The following is a 25,821-nucleotide window of genomic DNA, read 5'->3' as shown; positions in this document are numbered from 1 at the left end:
CCAATGCACTTTATGGGTATTAGATGAGATAAATGCAATCTATAACTACTATGTGGCATTGAAATTTTGATTTTTACTCATTTCAGGATTAATATAAATTACTGTGCCTTGATGTTTAGGATTTTGGAACTGAATATATGATATTTAGGAATGTATTCTTTTACTTATATAGTATTTTGTGTGGGATATTAATGCAATGTATACAATAGATTCCATATGCAGCACAGGAGATGTGCTATTACAGTTGTAAATATGACAGGTAACGAGTGCAAGGTTTTTTTAGATAAAGTGGTCAGTTTTATATATCGTACATACGTTGTTTGGCTGATGTTTTTCTTAGAATAACTTTGCAAAGTTTAGAAAATAAGTTAAGACAACTCATTGAGGAGGTAAGAATTTTTGAAAGTGTCCCTATGGCTTGCAAATTTTCTGAAGTTAAAGTAAGGCTGTAACCAGCTTATTCCTTTATTTATAGTAGCTGCGAATCTGAAATTGCTCCAACAGGAAATGTAAAATAATGAATTTTATGATCTATAAAGCTAGCCATCTTGTTTTCTCCTTTCCATCAACTTACTAAAGTTTTCATCTTCCCAACTGGAACCATATTAAGCAGCAAACAAAGTGATGGGTATCTAATTATTTGCAGTAAAGACATACATCTTCATCCTGTTTAGCTTGGTACTGCATGCCTAAGTAGTTTTATGATAAACTAGAAAAAAATAGGTTGCAGATTTAATTGCTGACAAACAATACAATCATTTAAGTCAAATATCATTGTATAATGTATGTATTATTAACTACCTATGAAGAATGCTGGAAGATAGCTTTAAACCAATTATAAGTAATCTCCTACTGGACTAAATGAGAGCATTAATTTTTCTACCTTTATTACAGAATCTAGATTTCTTGCAAATAAGAATTTACCTAGCTAGCTACTTTAGCAATAAATACATTTACTTAGTTAATTTTGCAAGACACCTTAGTACTTAAACATATTTATAAATATATGTACATACAGAAGATAACTATTCAAAGTTAATTTACCTTCCAAAACAAAAAAGGTTTAAAATTGTCAATATGAATTTCTCAGCTTTTTCATTACCATGGCAATGGTTATCACTTGGGCGTTATTATAGGACACAGTAGTGTTGGAGCTATAGAGATTCAGTCTCTATAGTAAACTTGATAAAAACGTCACGCTCATCTTCTAGCTATTCTGAATCACTTGCAAAGAGCTATATTAAAGACAAAGATTTCACTAACAAAGATACTTTTAATAATTTGTAATCTGTGGCAGAGATCAAAGGTTGAAGGCATCTAATTATCCTATTAAATGAATGTGATCTGTGTGTAGTATATGGCAGCAAATTTGAAAGCAATCAAGGAAATGGTATGCAAGACATTTGCTATTGTCTCCAGCTCAACCTGTTGATGAATGAATGACAGTATAATGCTCCCTGGCTTTTGGATGAGGACATAATGATCTGAAGAATGTTTCATCAAGTTAAAACTACTCAAGCTCATCCACTTAACCTTTTAAAAGTTTAATACACCGTGACTGTGATTAGAAATCAGTCTTCTGTCTAAGGCAGAAGCCGACAATTTAAACTGGTCAGGAGGGCACTTTAGGGCCAGATGGGGACAGGATTCTCTGAGCAGCTCCCGGTAGACCTACTCCAGACAGGAAGGTCTCCGACATGTTCACGTGCCCAAGGGTGGTCTCCAACCGCTGGTGCACAAGGGGCTGTGGTGCTCGCTCTGCAAGCCACCAGCTCCGCTTCTGTCACCTTTCAGCTAGTGCAGCATGTGCTATGTTACATACTGTAATTCTAGAAAAAGTGCACCAAGCTTCCTTAGCCAAGGCTATATTTAATTCATGCTTAACAGGGTGACCTGTGGTCTGGTTGTGGGGAGTGAACAACTTTGGAGTCGGCTTACTCTTGTGGCCCTGAGAAGCAAGATGCATGTCAGTATATGACTTTACTAGGTCTCAGTTGCAAATAACTCCAAGGTTTAAAAGCACAAGTTGTTTCTGTCAGGTTTATCAGCCCTGATAGTCTCATAACATTCACCTGTAGTTTAGCCAGTAGAAAGAGATACTAGGCTGCCTTAGTTAAGTTGTAACTGGGGACATTGGGGCATTTGGCAGCAGAAAAGCCATTTTAGCGTTATAGAATAGAGTTATAGTACTGGCAGTATGCTTTTAGTTGAAGCTATCCTCTATGCAATACTGGCATGTTTAATATTTGAATGACCTTTTTTAGATTTCTGATGAAATTCACTGTGATGATTAAGAACAGATGACTCCTTATAGCATTTATGATTTCAGGCTGTTACAGGCGTGACTGATTCTGCTGCTCTGTTTACATCTGATTCATATGATGTTTCAGAGTAACAAAAGGGAGAATGTTCATTCTCTTCTCTGCTCTGCAAAATGAAATCTTAGGAGCCTGTTGATTTCAAGGGATGGTGATGCACTAAGGAAAATATGTAAAGAAATATATGCTGAAGAAGGCTTGTGCCAGGTGTCTGAACTTTGATTCTATACTCACCCTTTCGAAAGAAATGTCATATTTTAAAAAAGAGCTTTCTGTCTTTCCCAAGGGCAAAAGTTTGGAGTATCCTTGGTTTGGACTTAACTCAGAACATAGTTCCAGTCAACAGAAATCTCTCTGCTCCTCAGTTGCTCATAAAATGGGGTATTTGATTTGCAGCAAACTTGTTTTGCAAATTTATTTTTGAAGATTATGCATGCTGTACAGTGGAAAAAAATCTTCATAGATTCCTATGACAGACTGTTCCTGTGAATATTTGTAGTAATTATATTTCAAAATCTGGAGCTGAATGATAGAAATACGTAATAGTTTTAGAACTCACATTTAACCACCTTTTAGAACCTGCCAGTTATCCCTCTGTATCATCTGTCCTTCAAAATGTCCGTTATAAGAGATGTTATGTCTGCCCACTTAGATCCTCACTACAACTTATTGTCTTTGCTTCCCCACATTTGCGGGGAAGGGTGCACCCAGCATTCATACTAAATTGTTCATCTTCTTTTTTAAAAAATCTTTTTTATATTCTCTCCTAAATTTGTGTGTCTTTAAAGAAAAAAAAGGGTACATGTTGGTGCAACAGCACATCCAAAATTTAAATAATAAAAGTTTGTTGTGAGATGTATGTTTGTCTAGTTTTAGGTCATCTGGCAGTAAAAGAAATGTACCAAAAGTACCAAAAATTTAACTCTCCAGAATGATCACTGCACATCAGGGAAGAGTAGTTGTCTATGTTAAGGGCTCATGAGTTCTTTTCAGCATGTAATCATATGGTTATTACTAATCAGCTATATAAGCACCTATAGATTTTATACTATCAAAAGTTTGTCATACATTTGGTGATCATTTTTTCTTGCACTGCCATTGATACAATTTCCAAAACTAATACAGTGCGGAATAGAAAGTGTATTACAATTTTTGCCCCTTGTTGGCTGTTCTGTTGCTTGCTTACTTTAACTTACTTTTACATTTACCTTTGACATTTCTGTCCGCTATGTCTATTAAAGTAAGTTCAAAGTTTTAATACTGATAAGCAGCACTGTGATAAGCTTTGACATTTCAGCTTGAAAAGCAACCTACTTCGTCTTTTTTTTTTCATGGAAGAAAAACTCAAACTCTTGAGTGGCAGCCCTGTCTTTCTTTGAGCAATAGGAGAAAGGCAACCTCGTGTTTAACATCTTAACTTGGCTACCTAGAAGAAGAAGCTAATCTGATAATATTTGTTATTCAAAATTTACTTGAAAAGGTCATCAGATTAATCACATGATGAAGATGAGAGAATCACAACTTCCACTATAGCTTGACATGAATTAGTCATGCAGTTTGAAATTTGTTCTCTGAATAGTCAGACATGTAAGATTAGGCACATTCCTATGAACATTGAGCTCAATAGGGTAAATGTGACTATGGAAAATTGCAAGGAAGACAAACTGCAACTCGTTTCTAATTCAAATGAATAATGTTTTGAACAGCTCCAGCTGCAGTAGTTTCATCTGAGCTCAGATGTTTGGATATTACATATAAAAGTTGAACAGAATGACTTAGTTGATGTAGATTTGCTCAAATGTTTCTGTTTTGCTCAAATGTTTCTGTTTTGCTCACAAACTGCCTCCTATTTATGTAGTCCTATAATACCTGTCATGATATTTACAAATAAGAAGTGCATTGACATTAATCACTGTTTGTCCTGCGTGCCTAAGCAAGATAAACAATCTCAAAATACAAAAATGGTGTGGTAAGCCATGCATGAACTGAGTCTATTTTTTAGAGAAAACAGAGATTATAGATTCTTGTGTAGAAGACTATATCCTGTGGAAAAATAATTTGGATTTTGGAGGTAGTAAAGCATTTGGATGTCATTATCAATTATTTCTATAAGAAGCTTGATTACTTTTCCTCATTTTATTTTTACTTACAGGTAAGTTGAGAGAGAAGCAGTTTTATTTCAGAAAACATAAATCCAAACAAAATCCAGATTTGTTTTATTGCTAGGAAAAGCCCCTTCCTTTTTGTGAAAATTCCTTTTACAAAACTGAAAGAGCCATATGTGGGCAAGTTTTAAAGCATATTTTGCTGTTTGTTCTTTAGCATGAGATAAAGCATTTTACATATTAAGTGTTCAATATGTTTAGAAGTTAAGACCAAAGAGGTGTTTCAGGTAGTGATGAATTATTTTCTCAAGGTAAATATGAAAGGTATGAGTTTTCATCAAAATAGAAGTTTAAAAGGATAAAAGATATCATGGTGGGGCAGATAGTCTTCAGTATATTTGTTACTTATGTGGAAAGAAAGATGAAGGAGGAGGTGAAACAAATGAAACAGTTCTCCTTGAACCAATGTTACAGGTCACCACATGTGACAGAATATTCAGCTAGGTACATTCTTAAATACTTTAGTAATTTGTTGATTCCTTTTATTTTCTCTATGAATTATCTAATTGTATTCTCTTCCTTCTCTTCTGTTTATTTGTACAATAAAGATGCACTGTCATTCCAAATATCCATATCGTGCCTTGGTATACTATGCTATGTTTAAACACAACACTAAATTTTTCACTGCATGTGCAGTCAACAAGAAAAAAAAAAGTTTTTTTCCAGTATGCAGCTATATTTCAGAACTTTCACTAGAAGCTTGTTATGACACCCTTAAATTATTATATATGGCATATTATTTGGCATTTTATTCATAAATCAAGAAGGGAAAAGGCCAAGCAATAAAATCATCTTCTAAGAAGTTTATTATTTCCTATAGAGTTTGCAAAACCTATTACAAATAACCACTATTTACTCTAGTTGAGATGCTTCAGCAATTTCATATCATTGCATCATCGTATCTTTTGTTCGCTTGCACAGATATACTGTGCACATCAAATGGGGTTTGGTCAGTATGCTGTAGCTTCTTCATTTTGTGAACCATAAACAATATGCACTGTCACTTTCTGCATGTTTTTCAAAGGGGAGCCAGCTTAGTTTCCATTTTCATTCTGTTTCCTTCTTGAGGCACATGATACCTAAAAAATAATCTTCATAATCATCTATTTTAAGATTTCTCTCTACTTCTATGCTATCCCCCTTCCTCTCTCCTCAAATGCTGTTTGACAACTTGCTGGCAGCAAATGTTAAAATGACTAATTATGTTAACATCCTCTACAGCTGTAATGTGTTACAGTGCAGACTAGAAAACTGGTTTCTGGCAAAGAATCCTGGCTTCAGGAACCAGGTCACTAATACGCAGTGGCCAGGTGGAGGAAGAGCACTGGTGCTTGACTGATGTGATGTGAACTGTACTGAAAGCAGCTTCCTCAGCCTTTTGGCTGAAGGCAAAGGCTCCATGTGAGTAGCCTCCAGCAAAATGCAAGTAAATTAATGAGAAGACAGCGGAGAGAAGCTTGAATATTAATGTAATTTTGAAAGGGTCATTTAAAAAAATCTTAATAATTCACATCACATTAAGAAATTATTATTATCATATCATTTGTATTGCGTAAAATTAAGGTACTTTATTCAGAAATATGCCTCTAGGACAAGGTGTAAACTGCTTGAGTACAAAATAAAAATAAAATCCAGTTTAAATGTTTAATCTGTCATTTGTTTCAAGATGATATATTTTAAATTCTCACTGTTGAAATATTCAGAAGTACATGGAATTAGTTTTAAGGTTAAATTACTAAATCATAGTTGTTTAAAAATATGCTTTCATTGCTAGAGCTTGGCAGTGACAGGACTATTTCAGGCAAAGGCAAGACATCAAACTGTGACCTTTTATCAGACAAGCACTTCTCATAACTGCAATTGCCTTGGGCCAGTGAATGCTAGCATTACACTCATTTTCACAATAATTGTACATCTGTTGGGAAAGACATGTCATACATCTTGGTTGCCCAACTTGCAGTAGTTCAGTATGATTACAGCTAATTAAATCACATAGGAAAATTGTACTTAATCATGTTAATTGTTTGAATAAAGAGATCGAGAAATTTGTAGAGGAGGGCCCTAAAGTATTTCCCATATTCTCACTGCAAGTCCAAACTACAATTCTAGTATGGTGACTTTTTGGCAAAGCTTGGTACCCACATTAATTTCTTAGTTTTTGGAAATTTGCATCTCTTGATGATTCTTCTCCATTCTAAATTTCAATTTAAAAGCTTGGATTTTCATTTGCTGTGTATCTCCTTTACAAAAGCGTAAGCCAGTGATGCCTAATTGAAAAAAATAGGCTAAGTTTAGACAATCACTCTGAAACCACTGATGTGGTTTTGAAACTTTTCTCTTCCTCTTTCCCTCCTCCCAGCTGTCACCCCTGCAGTGTAACTAGAAGAGTAAGCTTTGAGTACGGCTGTCTATCTCCTACAATTTTGTTTCCTTTTTTGTTTTGTTCAGGGACTTTGGACTTCCACTCCTAGTGAAACAAGTAGCTTACTTAAGAGAAACTCTGGGCTGTTTGCTCAGAGTTAGTTTGCTCAGTGGACCTGTTACCTACAGACAGTAGAAGACCACCACATCTGGGTTTGCATCAGTTAACGTGTCATGAGAGTAGTCTCAGATTGGACCAACTGGTCCGCAGACAGAGCTCGTTTGCTGTAAGGCAGTAGAGAAATTGTAAGCACTGCTCATTAGTTCAATATAAAGTCCTCTTGCTTTTTCTGAACAGCCACGGGTAAAGCTGTGGGCCCTGCATATAGATCCACTTTAAAAAGCAGTGGAAATGATTGCAGCTGAGGAGTTTAATATGAACAGCTCATGGCTGAATATAATAAACAGACAGAAGTGCAGGAGAATTTTTAAGAAAAATAAATATATTTAAGTAGTTGCCTTATGATAGAACAGTTTAATACCTGAATAAGCAAATAACATTCAACAGATGGGAGGGATGATCGGGATTTTGCACATTTTAATTTCCACTTCTCAGACAACCACTGTTCTTTCTGTTAGTAGACCTCTTTCCATGTCGATCTGCTTTATTTTCTTCAATCTTTTACTTTCATTAGAAGTCAGTAGGTTATATCTACTCATTCTTCCAACTTTTTAGCCAGCCTAGTGTTATAGAAATGTAGCACTGTAGTTGCTAACCTCTTACTTGGCCATCTTTTATTTATTTTAACAGTTTATTATTTATCATGCCAATTAGCACAACCTGTCTATCTTATATATGTTTTAATTCCTGTCTTTTTCCATTTGTGTGTTTCCACAAACAAAAATGCCAGAAAAATTTACATTAAAGCTACTTAAGTCTATGCAGAGGAAGGGGGAAGGAGAAGCTAAAACATGTCTGCAGACCAGTGAAGACAACAATTTATACAAAAAAGTTCAAAAGTAGACATGCCTGGTAATTATACATCTCAAGGTGCACTTACAATAATGAAAATGCTAAGATGCATGCAAATGATATACTATCTGATTGTTCTGTACTTCAAAGTAGCTTTTTCTCATGGTAATTCATAAAACTAAGATGGTCTATTGTAAGAAATCGTTCTTGAAATTAAAAAACATATTTTAGATATGTTAAGTATGCTGCCAGCAACTATTAATTTGGCTATCACTTACAAATGGCTTTGAATATATCAGTGTTTTTTAAAAAAAATGACAATACTTTTTGGAGAAATTGGCAATTTGTAAAAAGTTTAGCAGTGAGAAGACTGCTCTAGAAAAATCTGAAAGAATCTCATTCTGGTGTGATTTCTTGTGTCAGAACTCCAAAGCGAGAGAGTTCTTGCATAGACAAGGGAGAAGTGGATAGGGAAAAACTGAACTCCCTTCCTCATCTACAGTTTTGCTATTAAAGAGAATACTGCAAGATTATTAGCAAGATAAAATTTCATAAATACAACTAAGAAAACTTCATTAAGGTCTCTTGAACATGAATTGGTTATTTTACCCTCCTTTGAGCAGGGTGTTTGGACTAGATGATTTCAAGAGATCCCTTCTGTTCCCTCAACTGTTCTGTGATTCCTTGATTTTGGTAGTTAGCATAACGAAAACACCTTAGAAACCCTCTCTGAAATATCCAGACATTCATGATGCAGTGATTAATATATGAAAAAGTCACCAAATTTATGCCAAAATTACAAATCTTTCAGTGATACTTTCAGCTCCAAAGTACTTATTGCTTTTCATATCTTTACAATATTTGCTTGCGATGTGTGTTTTTGAAATCTATCTGGCATCACGCATGATAATTTTCCAGTGTGATTAGCAAATCCAGCTAGCATATGTTCATAAATTTGTTTCCTTGTCCTTGCACTGCATTATTGTTTTCTATCAAATAGGTTTGGTATGGTTTGGTTTAATGTGAAGTACCTATTAATGCTAACTCTCCTCCCTTCTCATCTTCCCCTTTAAAAAAAAAAAGGAGGGGAGGCAGAAAAGGAGGGCATATATCAAGGGACATGCATTTCACTCCCTTTCACTGTGACCGCTTTTGTCTTCCACATTGCTTCCTAGAGTGATCTGTTCTCCAAGAAAATGATTATGGCATGGCTCCAGGGTTCTTCCACACCACAAATTTTTCCAATTTCTTGCTTATTGATTTCTGATAGCTTGAATCCACCTTGTATTTGAGAGCTAGTTTTACTGCAAAACCGAAACACAGAATAATATAGCTGGCTTTATACCATTCTTATTATCTGTTTCTTTGCTTGTTTTTTTTTTTTTTTCTGTTGGTCTCATAAATTAAATACATTAATTTCAAATACATCAGAAGTGAATCTGGTTGAGCAATGCTTAAGTTGTGGCATGTTGATGAATATTTTTGAAATACACATGAAGGATAAATATGTATGTATGGAATTGCATTTGGCCCCCACAAGCATTTGATAAATTCTGTTCTATGAAAATAAATATCAAAGGAATGATAAGGGAGAAAGCTTCAAAAGAGCTGCAGGATTTTGAAGTTTGCCATTTATATATGAAGCAGCTAATCTCAGTAAAATGTGTGGTGGTGTCCTTCTTTCCTCCACTGTTACTTGCAAGGTGAGTTTGGGAGTGATTCGCTTTCCTTTCTCATTTGACTCTTCCTCTCTCTCACAGAGTATGTTTGAAAATGATTTATAGTCCTAACACAGAACGTAACCTCAAGTTTGATTTTTCTGGAGTGCTCCTTTACTTTCCTTTGAGTCTCCACTGTGAAAATCTCTACATTTGCAATCTGTGGCTAATCTACACCGTGATTAATTTAAGTTACACTACACTGCTACTACTGTAGTAGGCACTACAGCCTACTAGGCTTAGTCACCACTGCAGTGGAGGTACAGTTCTTCGCTACGCTGCCTGTGTGTTCCCTAGTGATCAGCTCCAAACAGCTATAATGAGTCTTTATGTTTGTATTAGACAAATAGAGGAGCCTGGAAGGGCTTATGGTGTTTCTCAAACACTTTCTGAAAGTAATAACAATTATCTTTTTTTTTTTTTAAGTTTGATTTGAAAAATAGCGCTATTACCTACTTTTGGCATTGATCTGACACATTCATTCCATCTTCCCTGGGTTATGTACTATGAATCAGTCATGGGAAGGGCCTGTGATAACTTTGGAAGTTTCAGTACATCTCACTTATAATACTAAAAATTGTGCCAAATTGTGTTTGATAATAATATGACATAGTAGAGGAAGGAACTTCCTCATGTGACATCAACAGGTGTACTAGGTAAATTAAATGTATGAGGAAGGGAGTAATTTCCAGATCATCTCTTGGGGAGAAGTTTCGGGGAAGAAAACAATAAATATTGTGATAATACATAAACAAGATATAACCAAATCTGAATACTTGTCTTCTGCAAGTATTTTGTCACTTTATACGTAATGCAGGATGCCTAGTTTTCCAGAATAGAAGCTCTCTGAGTTACACCAGGTTTCAGTCAGATTGTGGCACTCAGGGACTTTGAAAATTCATCCAGGGGTCTGTCTGCATATATTAGTAGTTAAAATACACACCTTTAAAATATTTGTCTCTCATCCCTTAGCCTAGTTTTGCAAAACACTTGAAAGTTATTAATATAATTGCTATGAAAACACATACAAAATTTTCATAAAATCTTGCAGACCATAGCATACTTATTTCTACTTAAAAAGTATTGTAACAAAAAGCAGAGAAGCTTGTATTTTTGTTTTAGTTGGCTGTGTTGTTTCTTTCTGGGTTTATTTTACTTTTTTGGAGTGTAACGCAGAAGAGGGTACAGTCAATTGTTTGTTTGACTCAGAAAGTCCTCTTTTCCTCACCCTAACGCAGTAGCTTGCTGTCCTGTCTGGGGACGGCTGGTGTTCTGCAACTAGTTCTATTTTACTGCCTAAGCATTAAAAGTAACAGAGAGGCCCATTTCACTGCTGAGTATTTAAGATTATCAAACAGAGATGCCTCTGTAATGAGGCTGACTGCTGCTAGCCAGTGTACTACACAGCAAAGATGTAATTACTATTGCTGGATAATAACTTCTATTTGCATTTTTTCTCTGCCTAAAGGGGCCTCATAATGCAATAGCTACAGCTATTGCAACTGTTTCTGGGCATAAAAGTTTCTCTTTCCTATCAAAACTGAGCACAGAAACTGCAAGCTTACAATATTTCCAGGCAACGATATCAGTTTAAGAATGAGACGTTCTCAGGATAACAGGACTTTTTCTATTCTTTCTGTAATTTTATTTGGCATCTGTAAAAGCTGCAATATTTCTGATTCAATCTTTTCCTTTCTCTCTTCTCCAATAAAAGCTACTTCAATTTTTGTCAGGTTGCAGAAGCTCTGAATTTTTAGCTTCTAAACAGGTTTGTTTTGTTATGTCCTGGATGAAGTGGCAACTCCTTCTTTCATTTCTCCAACACAGCAAGTTACATACTTTGAACATGCATGCAGAGAAAATCAGCCATATACCCCAGAAGTAAAGAATTTATGTAAGTGAAATGAGTTATGCTTATACTTTCTACACAGGCTCTACATGACTGGTTTCTTATCCATTGGAAAAGAGTCTAATTTGCTGGAAAATTAGGTTTTCTGCCAAAGAAAGCTTTTCAGGCAAGTCACTCCCTTTCCAGGGATTTAGATTCCTGCTCCTAGATTTACAAAAGGATTATGGCACCTAGTGGATTTTATAAAAGCCTAGGAGTTAAACAAATGAGATCCATAGCAAGTCAAAGGTTTTTGAGAATTGGAATGACACTTAGGCTCTTAAGTACCTATGTCACTTTTGAAAACAGGATTAAGACTCCTAAATTACTAATGATATGTCATGGAGTAGGATTGTGCTATTGCACTTAGCTCATAATACTAGACGTGGCATAGCTTTGTTAGCAGGGCACTCTTCCCACGCTCGTTAGCATGGATTATTGGGCTTCTGAAATTGTGTAGTTCAGCCCAGATACAATAGTGTGCTAATGTGGTCTTACTAATTGAGCTATGTCAAGATACTTCTGCATGAGACTGAATAAAGCCTTATAGACAAACTCCAAGAAGTATTAGAAAATTCTAACCTGCTTACTAAGCCACTTGATATCTTGTTGAAAACTGCACTCTGATTTTATAAGAATTTTGATCACTTCACTTTGGCCCTGACTCAAACTGAAAAATAACATTATTTCCCCTAAAACAATTTCAAAAATATAACCTAAACCAAAATAGTTTATTTTAATTTGTTTTGATATTTGCCGTGTGTGAAGGCAGTTATTCCAGCTTCCTGCCCCACTATTTCCATTCCTATACTAATTAGGTCAAAGAGAGACAGACAGACAGGCCTCTTATATTACATGCAAAATAGCAATAGTGTCTCTCAGAGACAGTTTCTTCAATGCCACCTGACCAATAACATGTATGGTACTATTATTATTATGGGAAACTGCAATTCCATCTGCTATGAGATGAGTGTAGCAAGAAAGGCCAGTTCGTGTACAAAGACAAGAAATATTTGCAGAAAATGTTTGCAGGATGCAGAAACCTAGGCAGACAAACAGCAAAATCAAGGAGACCTTATTCAAAATGTTACATTCAAACTGAACACTTCTATTTTAACTCAAGAAACCCCAAAATAATTTCTTTTTGCTGCAGGTATTTCTGTCAAGAAAAATAGAAATGTCTTGTGGAAATGGCAGGTTTTTTTGTAATAATATTTCCCATTGAAAATATTAATTAATAGAAGATTCCTGACTAACTCTTATTTTCTATGTGACCAATCTGTACATTCCATTAGAAATTCTTCCTAATGTTCTGAAGAAATAACGGGTTTGTAGAAAACTAAGTCAAAGAAGACTTCCATTCCACTTCTACTTCCTCTAGCCTAAGAGATATTCTTTCTGAATTTCCCATTTACGTACAGAGCAAGCCGAGTAATATCAATCAAGAGACTTATTGTAAATTTATGATGACGTAGATTCTGCAAAGAAATAAGGTGGTATAGCTTTATTGCCAAAGAAAACATGTATATAAACTAATACACAGATGATGTAATAGGCATTGATTTCTTTATTTCATAAAATGAACTTTGTCCAACCACTGTTCTGTGTTTCTGAAGAAAAGTAAGAGGTGGTTTCTTTAAACAAAACGGTAACTAAAGAGATAGAGGTATGGCGTTACTTCCCAGTTACAGAATGTGAAAAAGAAACAATCTAATCTAGTGTAATCTTCACTGTTTGCAGTCAAGGTTGTTTTTTATCAACTTGTTTATATTTAAAAGGGGGGAGTGGGTGGGTTGTTTTTAAATTATTTTATGTATCAGCAGAATTATTTCCGGTAACATTTTCAGTTTTTGGAGCTTGCTTTTCAGAGACTTGAGAATATAGTTGTGCATGGTTTATGTATGTATCAAAGTAGTTTTTTATGCATGGAGCATTAAATTATGGTTGAATAACCGCCAACTCTGGTAACATTTCTGCAGATGAAATACTTAAGATGTTTAATCTCTGTTTGTTGCCAAGTAGCGATAGGATATGGGCTGATATAACATTTGTGTATTGCGTTTGTATAGCAAGCTTTATTTAAGGTTTGACATTTCAAATGGGCAATAAGTGATTGGTATTACTGGTCCGAGGCAGGCTTTTTTTCTCTCCTCCCACCCCCTTACAGTGACTGTGGTAATTTTTTTTCTTTTAATGTGCTGTGATAGACCTTGTTTTCCTGCAAGCTTCTTGCAAAACAGAAACGCTATGGAAACCTGAGGGCTTAGACTTCAGACAAGGTTTATATAAAGATTACGCAAGTCTAAAGTCCCCTGTGACTGTGTGTCTGCTGTTACAATGAGGGGGTCCGTACATATGGTATAGAGCCAGGCAGAACGTCCATTTGATTAGGTGTGGAGCTGTACAGGTTGATTTGCAAGGCACATTTCCCTCCCCTGTGACCACTTATTTATCTAGCCCATATTTCACCAGTTTGCCTGTGAGGATGCTATGGGAGACTGTCAAAAGCCTTGCTGAAGTCCAGGTAAACAGCACACACCGCTCTCCCTTCATCCACCAAGTCAGTCATTTCATCACAGAAGGCTGTCAGGTTGGTTAAGCACAATTTCCCCTTTGTGAATTCATGCTGACTACTCACAATCACCTTCTTCTCCTACATGTGTTTGACAAAGGTTTCCGGGATTATTTGCTCCATCACCTTCCCAGGGATTGAGGTAAGACTGACCAGCCTAGAGTTCCCTGGGTTCTCCTTCTTAGTACTCTTGAAGATAGAGGTGACATTTGCTTTCTTCCAGGCCAGGCTCTCCCAGCTTAAAAAGCAAAGGAGAATACATGATTGGAGCAGATCTAAATAGCTGCCTGAGGGGACAGGAAAATTAATTTGTGCTCTGTGCAAAGTAAAAAGCACAAAAAAAAAAACCCTCTCAAATCCTTCAGAAAGTAGAAATTAAAGATTTTATTGCTTAGTTTTATGCCACAAGAAATGGTCTTATGTCCAGATTTTTAGCAGAGCAAAGACAAATTCAGAAGGCTAAATCACTGCAACCGACTTAAAGAACAAATGAGAGAGGTGTGCAGATCCATAACAGAGGGAATGAAAATAGGTCATCTTTTAAATGAGGTGATATTGAAGTAGAGCAACAGAATTAAAAGGTTTACTACAAACTCTATTCAATATGTAAAAGCTGTAATTACAGAGCCTTTAAATGTCATCTCTTGGAAAGGGTGGAAGTGATCAGAGTGCATAGGGCTCTCTTCCCTTTACAGTGCCTCCTTACAGTCTCAGAAATCTGAATCTGAAATGTCAGCATTATCAGCAGAAAGATTTAATTATGAAAAAATAAGCATCTAGAATTTGCGTGCAAACGTCATAAGCTACAATATTTCCGAAGCTCATCTGCCCTAACTCTTAAAAAAAGAGGAGAGAGTAATAGAAGGAAGGCAGATAGATATTCCCACTTATATCGCTGTTCAGTTCCTAAAATCAATGTCCTATGATAAGTGGCTTTAAATGAGGGAAAGTACACTCTAGTCACTTTGATTTGGAATTTAAATCTGAGACAAGATATACAAGAAGATAGGCCACAAACAGAAACCAGTGATAAATTTATGGGGAACGTGTTAGTTATTGTGAAAAAAATGAAGAAACGATATAACGATGGATACTGAAATTGAACTGGCAAGGGCAAAAGTTAAGCTGAATACAAAAGTGTAGGTTTCTTGGATTAATCGGACAATATAATGATGATTAAACTGAAATTTTTTGGAGTCATACAGGAAGAATAATAGAGTAATTGTTAAGGCTGTAAAGAAAACGTGTTTGGTTTAGACAGCATAATTCTATGATACCTTTTTTTCTATATTTTCACATGCAGACAAAACAAAATAGAATAAGGGGAATGATGTGAGAAGAGGATCAGTGGTTATGTGCAGAGAAATTATAATAGCGTGTGTTGCAGGATGCTTGCTTGATGTGAGATGTGGGAATCTAGTTTTTCTTACTTGTTCATCTAAATTTCATGATTTATATAAATCTCAGTTTTGCTTCTTGAATACATAACCTATTCAGGTACCCAGTTGTTAAGAATACTGCATATGTTTCTATTTGTTTCACAAGCTTTATACATGATTTATACAGCACACCACTGAAGACTCTTCTCAACAAAGATGTAACATAACATACAGATATTGATTCATAAAAACACCCTCATGGGTTCTAACTTGTTTGGACAAATATCTGTGCCCAGAAATGGTTACAGTAAGGGTCATAGTCTGTGCAGATCCCTCTAAAGATCATTAATATAGGCTAGCAGACTTGCAAAGTGCTAGAAAGCATTTCCCCCAAACTTTTCATTTGTCTTGGAATAAAAACAGTAATAGAAACAATAGCACATGCAGTTTGACCGAGGTGAACAGTTAGTTATTTAATCCTGTAGTTCTCTCAAACTGGTGAAGGTAAAGAGAGGCAGTACCCTCAGAGAGAAACAAGGCGTTTTATGGAAAATTCTGTATGGATCAGACTGTAGAAGAAACTGGAAAGCAAACCACGAGTATAGTGTACGAATGCTAGAAGATATCAGTTGTAGGGGTCTTCTGTCCCCAGCTTATTGCTGCTTGATGTCATCACTAAAAGGGCAGATGATAGAATAGTCAGAGGCTGCACAAAATGTGAAATCCCATTGACATCATTTGTAAGGGTGCCCTGCAACATAACCTATGCATCAGTGTGAGGGTCCTCTTCAATACAGAAATGGTTATCCAAAAGCAGCTATTTATGGCACTCTGGCAGGAAGAGAGATGGCTGTTTTGGCCATCTTCCTGTATGACTCCAAAACAGACCAAATTCTTGCTGAGCGAAATGGTAGTGAGCTTCACCTTCCAGCTTAGCCATCAGAGAATCTATTGGTGGAAGTGCTAGTGGAAATGTGGCCTCATCTGCTGCTCATAGAAGCACTTATTTTAATTAAACATACGGATACATATCACAAACTAGTTTATGGAAACAAGAGCAGTAACCATCATTTTAACCTTTCATCAGTTTTTACATGAGATCTGGCATCACTTACATGTAAGCAGAAGGGTAAATTGAATAGACCCAAGCAGAGGGAGGCCAGGCTTTCCTGAGATCATTTTCATAGACCTACGTGGAAAATCTCAGCTCCATCATTTTGCTTTAGGGATTAGTGTTGTAGAGAAACATGCTGTAGTGTATATCAGCTTTATAAAAGTGAGAAAAGAGTTTATTTTGGATACTCGCTTTTGACCCTTTTTAAAAAATTCTTTTGAATCTCTCTTTTTTTTTGGATCCTACCTCTATTTTAGGATAAAGCCTGCCCTCTGTCTTTCTTTCCTTCCTGCCTTCCTTTCTTTCTTCCATCTTCACTTCCTTCCTTCCTTCCCCCTTTGTAAGATCAAAATATAAATTCTAGATCTGTAACATGAAGAGATGTTAGGCTGATATTTCACTCAGCTGTTTTAATTACATATAGTTTTAGGCTTTTAGGTATTTTAAGAGTATGTTAGCATCTGTGATGACAGCATTTTGATTATTTGAGCCTTTTCCTTGGAGACCACTGGGAAATGCCTTGTGTGTTCAAGCAAACTAGCAGAAAAAAGAGCAATATATCCGTCTTCTCTGAAGTCATAGGGGTAGCACAAATGTCACATCAGTTTCAGTTAGAGATGAGGAGATAAAGAAACATTTGGCTGCGTGCATTTGCACTTCTTCTCCATTACTGAACTTGTCGTTAAACACTAGGGCTTAAAACATTATTAAAAAATTCTTGGAAATAGTCTTCCTGTCTTCTCCTAAGATTTGCTTTTGCAATATCTTTTCCTGTCCTGGTATGCATCATTGAAACTGTTGTATAATAATGACATCTTCATTATTTCACATTTTATCTGCTTCTGCTGTTTCTCATAGAAAGTGTTAATATTCTATTTACAGCATTACAATAATTATTTTAGGAAGACTTTTTAATAGAAAAAATTGAGGATTGTAACCTCAGTTTTGGAAAACAAATCAGTAGAAAGATATAAGTATGAGAAATATCATTTGTATTCCCATATCACTAAGGTTGTTTTTTTAATATGTGGTAAGGAGAAGACAATAAGAAAAACATAAACTGGAAGTAGAGGCAGAATTTTTGTCTCTGATTCCAAGATTTATGGGAACGTTTCTGAAGATAGAAGCAGATCTTCAATCAGTCACAGTGATAACTAAGTCACGGTTAGGCTGCTCATTTACGATCATCTGCCAATGGCTTCATGCACATATCTTAGTATCTTTATATGTGTTTGCCCTCAATTTGAACTGCTTGATTCAGGATATAACCAGGCTTGAGACATAACACTCTTGTAGGGCTGCTGTGCTTTCATGGTCTATGCGATTGTAAATGATGCCCTTGCGAATGAAAACTAATCTGATTGTAACTGAGAGATGAGATTGAAGCTTATTAGAAGTCCCAAACAGGGAGAAAGAATTTTCTTTTTATGAAAGACCTTGTCATATCTGTATTTTAAAAAAGACAATAATTTCTCTTGTGATGTATCTGAACTGGTAAGGCTATAGGCTTACCATATCTCAGGAAAAATAAGAAACTTTACATTGCATTATTTACATTTATCCTTCACGTACTTACAAAATGCTCTGAGGAGTCTCAGAGATCTCAACAGTAACATTCACCTGAACAGTTACTATATATTAATGTTTGAAGACTGCAGGCTTAGACTGCACACAATTATTTTTATTGCAACCTGCTATAGATTACTGCTGCTATATTCTTTCTTTTACAGACATCACTATTGGAGGGGGGGAAGTGTTTTCGAAGGTACTGCAGTTATCATCTGAAAAGTTATACTTTTTACTCCTATTCTATAATTGCCTATGATTGCTAAATACTGGCATCTATGGTAGCTTTTCATAAATCATGGCTTTTCATTTAGGGAAACAAATATATCATTGACAGTGCTTCATCTTAAGAGCACGTTAGCAAGGTGGACATTTTAAGATAGTAATCTAAAAACCAAATGTATTATTTTACTCTCCTTTAAAATCTTCTCCTCTGTTCTTGGTGTGAGGTTATCACACTCAACAACGCTTGGCTAAATGTTCACAGTCAATGCGGTGGTTAGAAGGCAGGCATGCCTTCATGGCCACGCCACTGGCCATTTCTTTGGGCAGCAGGAGCAGACATGTTCTCAGTTGCAGGCACTTTGCCAAAGAGTGTTTGGAGTTTTAACTGTGTGAAAATCAGCTGGCAGTACCTTGTCCCTGAGGCCACTTGTCCATGCCAACAACAGCAGAATGAAGAGAGGACAGAAGGAAACCCAGGCTCAGAAAATCAGCAGGAAAGTAAATAGTAATCAGGATTTCTCTTCATTTCTAAATGCAAGAAAAGAGATGGGAGATCTTTTGGAATTGAGGGGTGAATTCAAAGAAGCAGCGTGTACTTCAAGAAAAGAACTAAGTCTTTCTGATATCCTTTGATTTCAAAGAGTAGGAATGTTTTGCATTAGCATAGTAATGAATTCTTTTCTCCTATTTAACCCTGTACTACAGTTGTAGTATCTTACACGAACAGGCCAGTCATTTTTTTCTAAAAACAGACTGAGTTCATGAACATGAGAAGGTTCGATCTCCTTGTATTACCTCACACCTCAGAAAGATCAGAAGGATTTTCTTCTTCCAAAAATAAGTTTTACTTCAATAAAAAAGCAGAATAAGAAATATTTTAAAATACAGAAAACTCAAAATGACTAGGTAGGTAAGGCAGCTGTTGTTAACAGTAAACTTCTCTTTGACTTTTGTTTTGTAGCCATGCGGGTATCACTGAAAGCAGTGTAGGGAGGGCTGTCCAAATGCCTTCTAGGTATAGCTCAAAGGTTTGCTTAATTTTGCCACTGTTAGTGTCAGTTATCATTCAGTGCAGATAAAACTTAAATTGTTGTAGCTTTTACAAGTACTCAGCTTACAGCTTCACCATTTGAAATCAAGTGATTTATATAAAAATTTCCTCAGTGATTTTTAATAAGACTATATGTGGTCATTACATTTTTAGATAAAGACTCTGAGTATACTCATCACTTCGTAAAACAGAATTAAATATAGATCTTTGGAATCATTTTTTTCCTCTATTGAAAAGACTATTTTTGAGGCAATTCCATTTACTGAGGACCAGATTCATGGTATTTTGATGCACAATTTGGTTTAATATTTTCTTCATTAGCTATATTAATTTCTAACAGGTGGCTGATCTCTTCAAATAGCATCGTTTATTTTTTCTCTTTTGAGCCTCTTTAGAACAGAGGCAGTTCTCACAGAGCAAATATATGTTTCATGTGACCTTAAGCATCTGAAGTTAAAGCTGCAGCTTAGAAAGAGGAGTACGGAAGTAGGTGGCTGATATAAAAATATTATCTTCTGGCTAGTTTCCACTTGGGTGACTGATTGTGGTGGCTCTCAGTTTTATCACCGCAAGACAAATTGTTCAATATGATTTAAAAATGACTTCAGTCTGATAGACATGAAAAGTGAATTTAGGCACTTGCTCTGCAGGCAGGGTCTCAGTGCCTGCAGTTGGATGATACCTTTAAATTAAATATTAATTTTAAAACAGCTTCAGAATCAGTTACTTCAGTGATTTTTTTTTCTTTTTTACTAATTTAGTTATTTTTTAAAATGAAAAGTAAGAAAGATACAGATTTGTTTGCAGAGTTGATAGCCAAAACTATTTGAGTTTTGTTATGATATAGGAGTAAGCCCATTGATTAGACAGCAGAAAAAGCTCAGCAGAGATGGTTCAGAAATCTATCATAAGATGGATGGTAAACTTGATTTTGAGACTCAACAGCTTTTCTTTGCAAGAAGCTGACCTGCCAAAACCCAATTTTTTGAGACCATACCAGGTTTGGTTAGCTTTGGTTGGAATAAGATCCTTAAATCTTAATTTAAAAAGAACAGAAGAGAGAGAAAGCTAGAGAGAGAAAGGAAGAGACAAAGAAAAAGAAAAAACAATGTGCACCCATCAGTCAGTACACAATATCCAGGAGTTTCTTGCCAAGAAACTTGAGAACCCCAGGGCTAAGATAGGAATTTGAATACTATCTTTTCCTCCTTTGTGACAACCATATCAATAAGTACCTGGTAGGGGGAGGACCCTCTCTTTATTTTTTAAAACTTTCAGCAGAATTCTTCCCATCCATTACAGAATAGGAAGAGCTTGGAAGAGCTTGGACTCATGAATGGTTTTGCAGGACATGAAAATTATTGCCTTCTCACATCTATTCATAAGAAAGAATACAAGTATTTAACTTGTTAAGAGACTAGCTATAGTTCTGAGTTTTTAGTCAGTTCTTGCTATTTTGTAAGATGGGAAGAAAGGATTGAATTCTAGTTTTGCTATTCAAATTACTAGATATCAAGGCCTCTGAAAATTGTGTTAAACGTTTTATTAGCCTGTTGCGTGGTGGACTGACCAAGTTAAGAGTCCATATTCCATGGTTTGAAGGATAGGAAACAGCTTATAGGAGACACACAGGTCTACTTCAGAGCTTCTAAAGTAAACTAGGATTGCAGAAAGTCTCAAAAGCTTCTAAGCTAAACTAGAATTGCAGAAGCTCTGTGCTGCCAATGAATGTAGAGAGCGTAAACTTGAAAGGGAGAGAGGCAGCTGGAGAACTTGTCAGATCTGCCTCAGTCCATGTAGATGAATTGCCAGTCATATATTTGCAGGCTGATAAATAAAATAACATGTACTTAATGTGTTGTTGATTGAGCACGTTTCAGTTCATCTTTAAATGTTTGTTAGAGGTATGTGGATAGATATTTTGAGCAAACAAAGATGTTGAAATGATTTTTCTTGCCTATAGTACTCCCAATCACAGTATTTTCCTACAGCCTAAAATTCTGGAATCCCGAATACCTAGGGATGCTTTCATTTTTCCAGCCATGTGAAGGAGATAAATCTAGGACATGTGATTTCCTGTAGTATAAAGATGCCTACTATGGTATTAGGTTCGTAGACGTCTATACAGAATGCGACGTTAAAGTGCTGAAATTTGCCCCAAGATAGAATCCTTAGAGTAACATTATCTTATGGTTACCTTTTACAGTATTAATTCATTGAAATTCTTCTGTATCACAAACATTGGCAAATATCACCTTAAAATAAGTATACAATACATTTAGCCATAATTTCTGGTGTATCTTTGTTTTAATGTTGGTTATAGCCTTTTGTATACTCTGTACCCTAGGTCATGGGATGCAGTGCACGCTCAGAAAAATGAGGGGAATGTTTGACATGCTGGAGGACAGGGTGGTTCTCTGTGGGACCTTGACAGGCTGGAGAAATGGACTGAGGGTCATGGGTCCAACAAAGGCAAATGCTAAGTCCTGCAGTAGGAGTGGAATAACTGTGTGCAGTAGAACAGGCTGGGGATGACTGGGTAGGAAAAAACTTTGCAGAAAGGGGCCTGGCGGACAGTAAGTTGAGCAAAGACCAACTGCACAACTGGACTATCTTAGTGAGAACATAGCTAGCAGGTCCAGGACGGTGATCCTTTACCTCTGTTTGGCACCTGTGAGAATGCTATTTGGCATCTAAAGTGTTGTGTCCAGTTTTGGGCTCCCCAGTAAGACAAGAAAGACGTTGACATAGTGGACTAAGTCCAGGCAGGGCCACCAAGGTGGTCAGGGGCTGGAGCACTTCATATACAAGGAGAGGGTGAAACACCTAGGTTAGCTCATCATGGGGAATTGAGGGCTTGGGGAGACCTTATTGCTGTCTACAACTACCTGATGGGAGATTTGTAGAGAAGATCGATCCAGACTCTTCTCAGAGATGCCCTGTGGAAAGATGAGTGGCAGCAGACACAAGGTGGAACAAGGGAAATTTTGATTAGATGTTAGGAAAAGGTCTTTCACCATGAGGGTGGTCAAACAGTGAAACAGGTTTCCCAGAGAAGTTGTGCAATCTCCATCCATGGAGGTGTTAAAACCTCTGCTACACAAAGTCCTAAACAACCTGTTCTAACTGGACCTGCTTTGAGCAGGAGGTTGGACCAGGTGGCCTCCTGAGGTGCCTTCCAGCCTACATGATCCTGTGATCCTGATATATCAGTTATGGGTGTAGTTTATTACTTTCATTCACACTTTCTCTGCTAAATTCTCAATTGAAGAGTTGAACCTCACAAGTTACAGAAAAATTATATTGGGTACAAATTATATAGTAACTTCATATTACTGTTCATGTATGATTTATCTACGTACTACTAGTATTAACATCTTAGTGCCTATTCATTTAAAAGTAGGAAGCGTCTTTGGGACCTGAGGTATAGAACCACAAAAGTAATGTAGATCTTTGCATAAAGAAAAAAATTGTATTGTTTTTTCTAATCTACTCGTTTACTGTGTTCAGATTAACTCTATCAGTTACTGTATCTTTACTTACAATGAGAGAACTTTGTTTACTTTGAAACAGATTTGCTTTAGAACAGATTTAGAACAACAGTGACTCAGAAAACATTATCTGATAAATGGTAATTGAGTTGAAAGTGACAGAACTGCAAAACTAAATTTAAATTCATAGTGGATGATTTTTAAAAAATAGCAATGTGCTGATAAATTATGAGCCTTTACAGAGAAGTTAAGAAATGGGAATGACTGATTTTGCATTTTAAGAAAAAACATATCCCAGCAATTTAAATCCTTTTTCCTCCCACCCACTTTAGCCCCCAAGAAAAAGAAAAAAAAAAGAGAGAGAGAGAGCTAAAAAATATTCAAATCAGTATAAAGAAAAGTAATACAAAATCCAGTGATGTTGCCTAAAAGTTTTGCACATCTGTGGGCTCTCTCTGAAGTCTATGGTGCAGAATGCTTTCTTGTAGAAAGCAGATTCTAGAAGAATGAATTGAAAGAGGGACTGTGGACTAACTTGAGTCCTTTGCCATCTCTGAAGAGATATTTTGATTCAGCTATAGCACTGATGGGTCAATATCCCAGAACCCACTTGGGTGGATTTATGCTCTTATCAGATAAATGAAAACCTCTGTAAAGCAGAAACATGGGAGTTAATAATGGATCTCTCTGTACTTGCTGCAATGTTAAAATTAATACTGTAGATTTCAAAGGGCATTGATAATTTGGTCCAAGAGCAGAGGAAATAAACTGAAGAGAAAGCAGCTAAATCTCTCCTGCAATTCAGCTGACAAGAAATGAGTACCTTCAGTAGATTAATTCCATACATGTGGATGTGTGTGTGTGTCAGTAAGGAAGGGAACAGTAATTTTGACAAGTTGGATGGAGCAAATATTATAGAGTCATATAAAAATGTCAAATGTACTTTAAATCTCTGACAGCCCATAATCAACGTTAAAGACTTAAATATGAATTAATATTGAAAAGCAAAACATCCAAATGTTTTAGGTGACTACAAAAGCTGAAGCTTTCCCATGAGCACTTCCTAATCATTTTGAAGAAAAAAAACCAGGAGTGTTCTTCTTTTCATACCTCATGCACTTATCTGTCAGAGATCAGTAAAGAGTAGACTTACTAACAGCAACAAAAGTAGTATACAGGTGATGAATCTAGTAGAATGACTACACTATTTAGCTTCATGGTTTGAACTTGCTTCAATAGGTTCCCATCAGCATTTCAACAAAGTTCTTGGATCATTACAAGTGCTATTCTTATTCTATAGTTCACATAATTCTACTAAATTTTTTGTTGCTATAGATTAAAAGAACGAGATAGATAAACCATTTCATTAGGAGGCTTGACAGTGTTTCACTACATCCATCTCCTGGATTTTGAAAACTAACACTTTTTCTGTTACCCTACCTTCAAAAGTTTCAGTGATGGGAAAATCTTTTTAAATAAGGTGTTCACCAGACGTTGAAAATAATTTTACAGTAGCTTAGTTTATTTAAACTATTTCTCTGTTAATGAGTATAGCTCATAGAAAGGTAAGCTGAATTGTTTATTTAATATTATAACAAGTGTTACAATGCTGGATAATGTTTATAAAAACACACAATTGTGAGACATTATTACAGTTCTTTGTGAGGGTTTAAAGAAATGGCTTACAACACAAATGCCTCCAATATCTCAGTTTATGAAATATTCTAATTTTGGTGCTATATCTACTCTTAATAAAGAATATATATACAGCTACTGAAGGTATGAACGTTATTTAAACAAAAGAATAATCAAAGCATATAAATGAGTCAATATATGTAAAATCAAATAATATTCTACAGAATGGTAATCAGAAAACTATATATGTGAATTTCTTTCTTTTCTAGCACCGCTAACAGATAAACCACCAAAGCTTTTACATCCTTTGGAGAGTAAGCTAACAGTTCAGGAAACCCAATTAGGTAAGTAGAAAACACATAACTTCTACTCAAATTGTATGAAGATATTTTGTGTGTTAATGTGTGATGCTAATATCATGATATGTCAACATTAATGCTTTCATTGAAAAGATATTAAAACACACCTTGTTCCCATGCAGAGATGCCACCTAGAAGAGTACTGCTCATGATTAATTTGTAGTAATTAATAGTAAATGCTAAATTCTTGAATATTACTGGCAGTTATTTAAGTTTGCTGAAGTTTTATAGTTATATGTGTACCTGAGCTTTTTTATTAAAAAAAAAACTTTTCTGTACTTAAAATTCACTGTTTATTTAAAACTTAGTGTGATTTTGCAGTTAAAATTTTGCCTGCATGACTTCCTTGCTTTGGTGATTACCTATAGAATTGCAAAAATATTCTCTAATTATAAAAGTTGTGCTGGTCTGAAACCTACTGGGAGACAGTGAGAAGATACATAATAGTGTTTGATTATCTTGAATGCACAATTATCTGAGTGGTGTAGTCTTTGTGACAATGAACGGAGAGAAATTCAGTTATGAGGAAACCTTTTCACTTTTTGCGTGTAGATGGTGGGTATATTTTGCCACTTTGGTCTCCTACTGCTGTACAGGGAATTAAGGCTCCAAAGCTAAGTGAATGAGTTACTACAGCTTGCAGGAGGTAATAATCCATCTCCTTTGTGGATTGACACAGAGGGCAACTCGTAAGAAACGATCCTTGGTAGGTTACACTGGAATTATGCTTTGGTGTCCAAACAGTAAACGATCGATAGATTCTCTAGCATGTTAGCTACGGAAACAAACAGAAAAAAATGTGATGGTTAAGTCTAAATCTCAACCAAGCCTTTGCAATATGGAAGAAAAAAGCAAAACCCAGGAGATTCTGCTGCATAACACCAGGAAAAGCAAAAGTCTTGCAACTGAGATATGACAGTCATTGTCAGAGCATTTTATGGTTCTTATCAACCTATATTGAATAATAACCATCATATAATTCATCTTTGTTTTGATATCATAAAAT

At 35.8% G+C, this 25,821-nt stretch overlaps 1 protein-coding gene across 5 annotated transcripts in view; it reads left to right on the top strand.

The window, feature by feature from the left end:
- Positions 1-25,821, top strand: part of IL1RAPL1 (interleukin 1 receptor accessory protein like 1) — a 764,216-nt gene that overhangs the window by 560,801 nt on the left and 177,594 nt on the right. For all 5 annotated transcript variants that reach the window (XM_009665395.2, XM_068917343.1, XM_009665396.2 and 2 more), the window contains one exon: positions 24,726-24,800. In XM_009665395.2, coding sequence (XP_009663690.1) covers positions 24,726-24,800 — 75 coding nt within the window. The remainder of the gene's footprint in view (positions 1-24,725; positions 24,801-25,821) is intronic.

Source organism: Struthio camelus, chromosome 1, assembly GCF_040807025.1.
Source record: "Struthio camelus isolate bStrCam1 chromosome 1, bStrCam1.hap1, whole genome shotgun sequence".
NCBI classification, from domain to species: Eukaryota; Metazoa; Chordata; class Aves; order Struthioniformes; family Struthionidae; genus Struthio; species Struthio camelus.
Note: the sequence above shows the minus strand (reverse complement) of the source record. Positions and strands in the feature narration are given on the sequence as shown.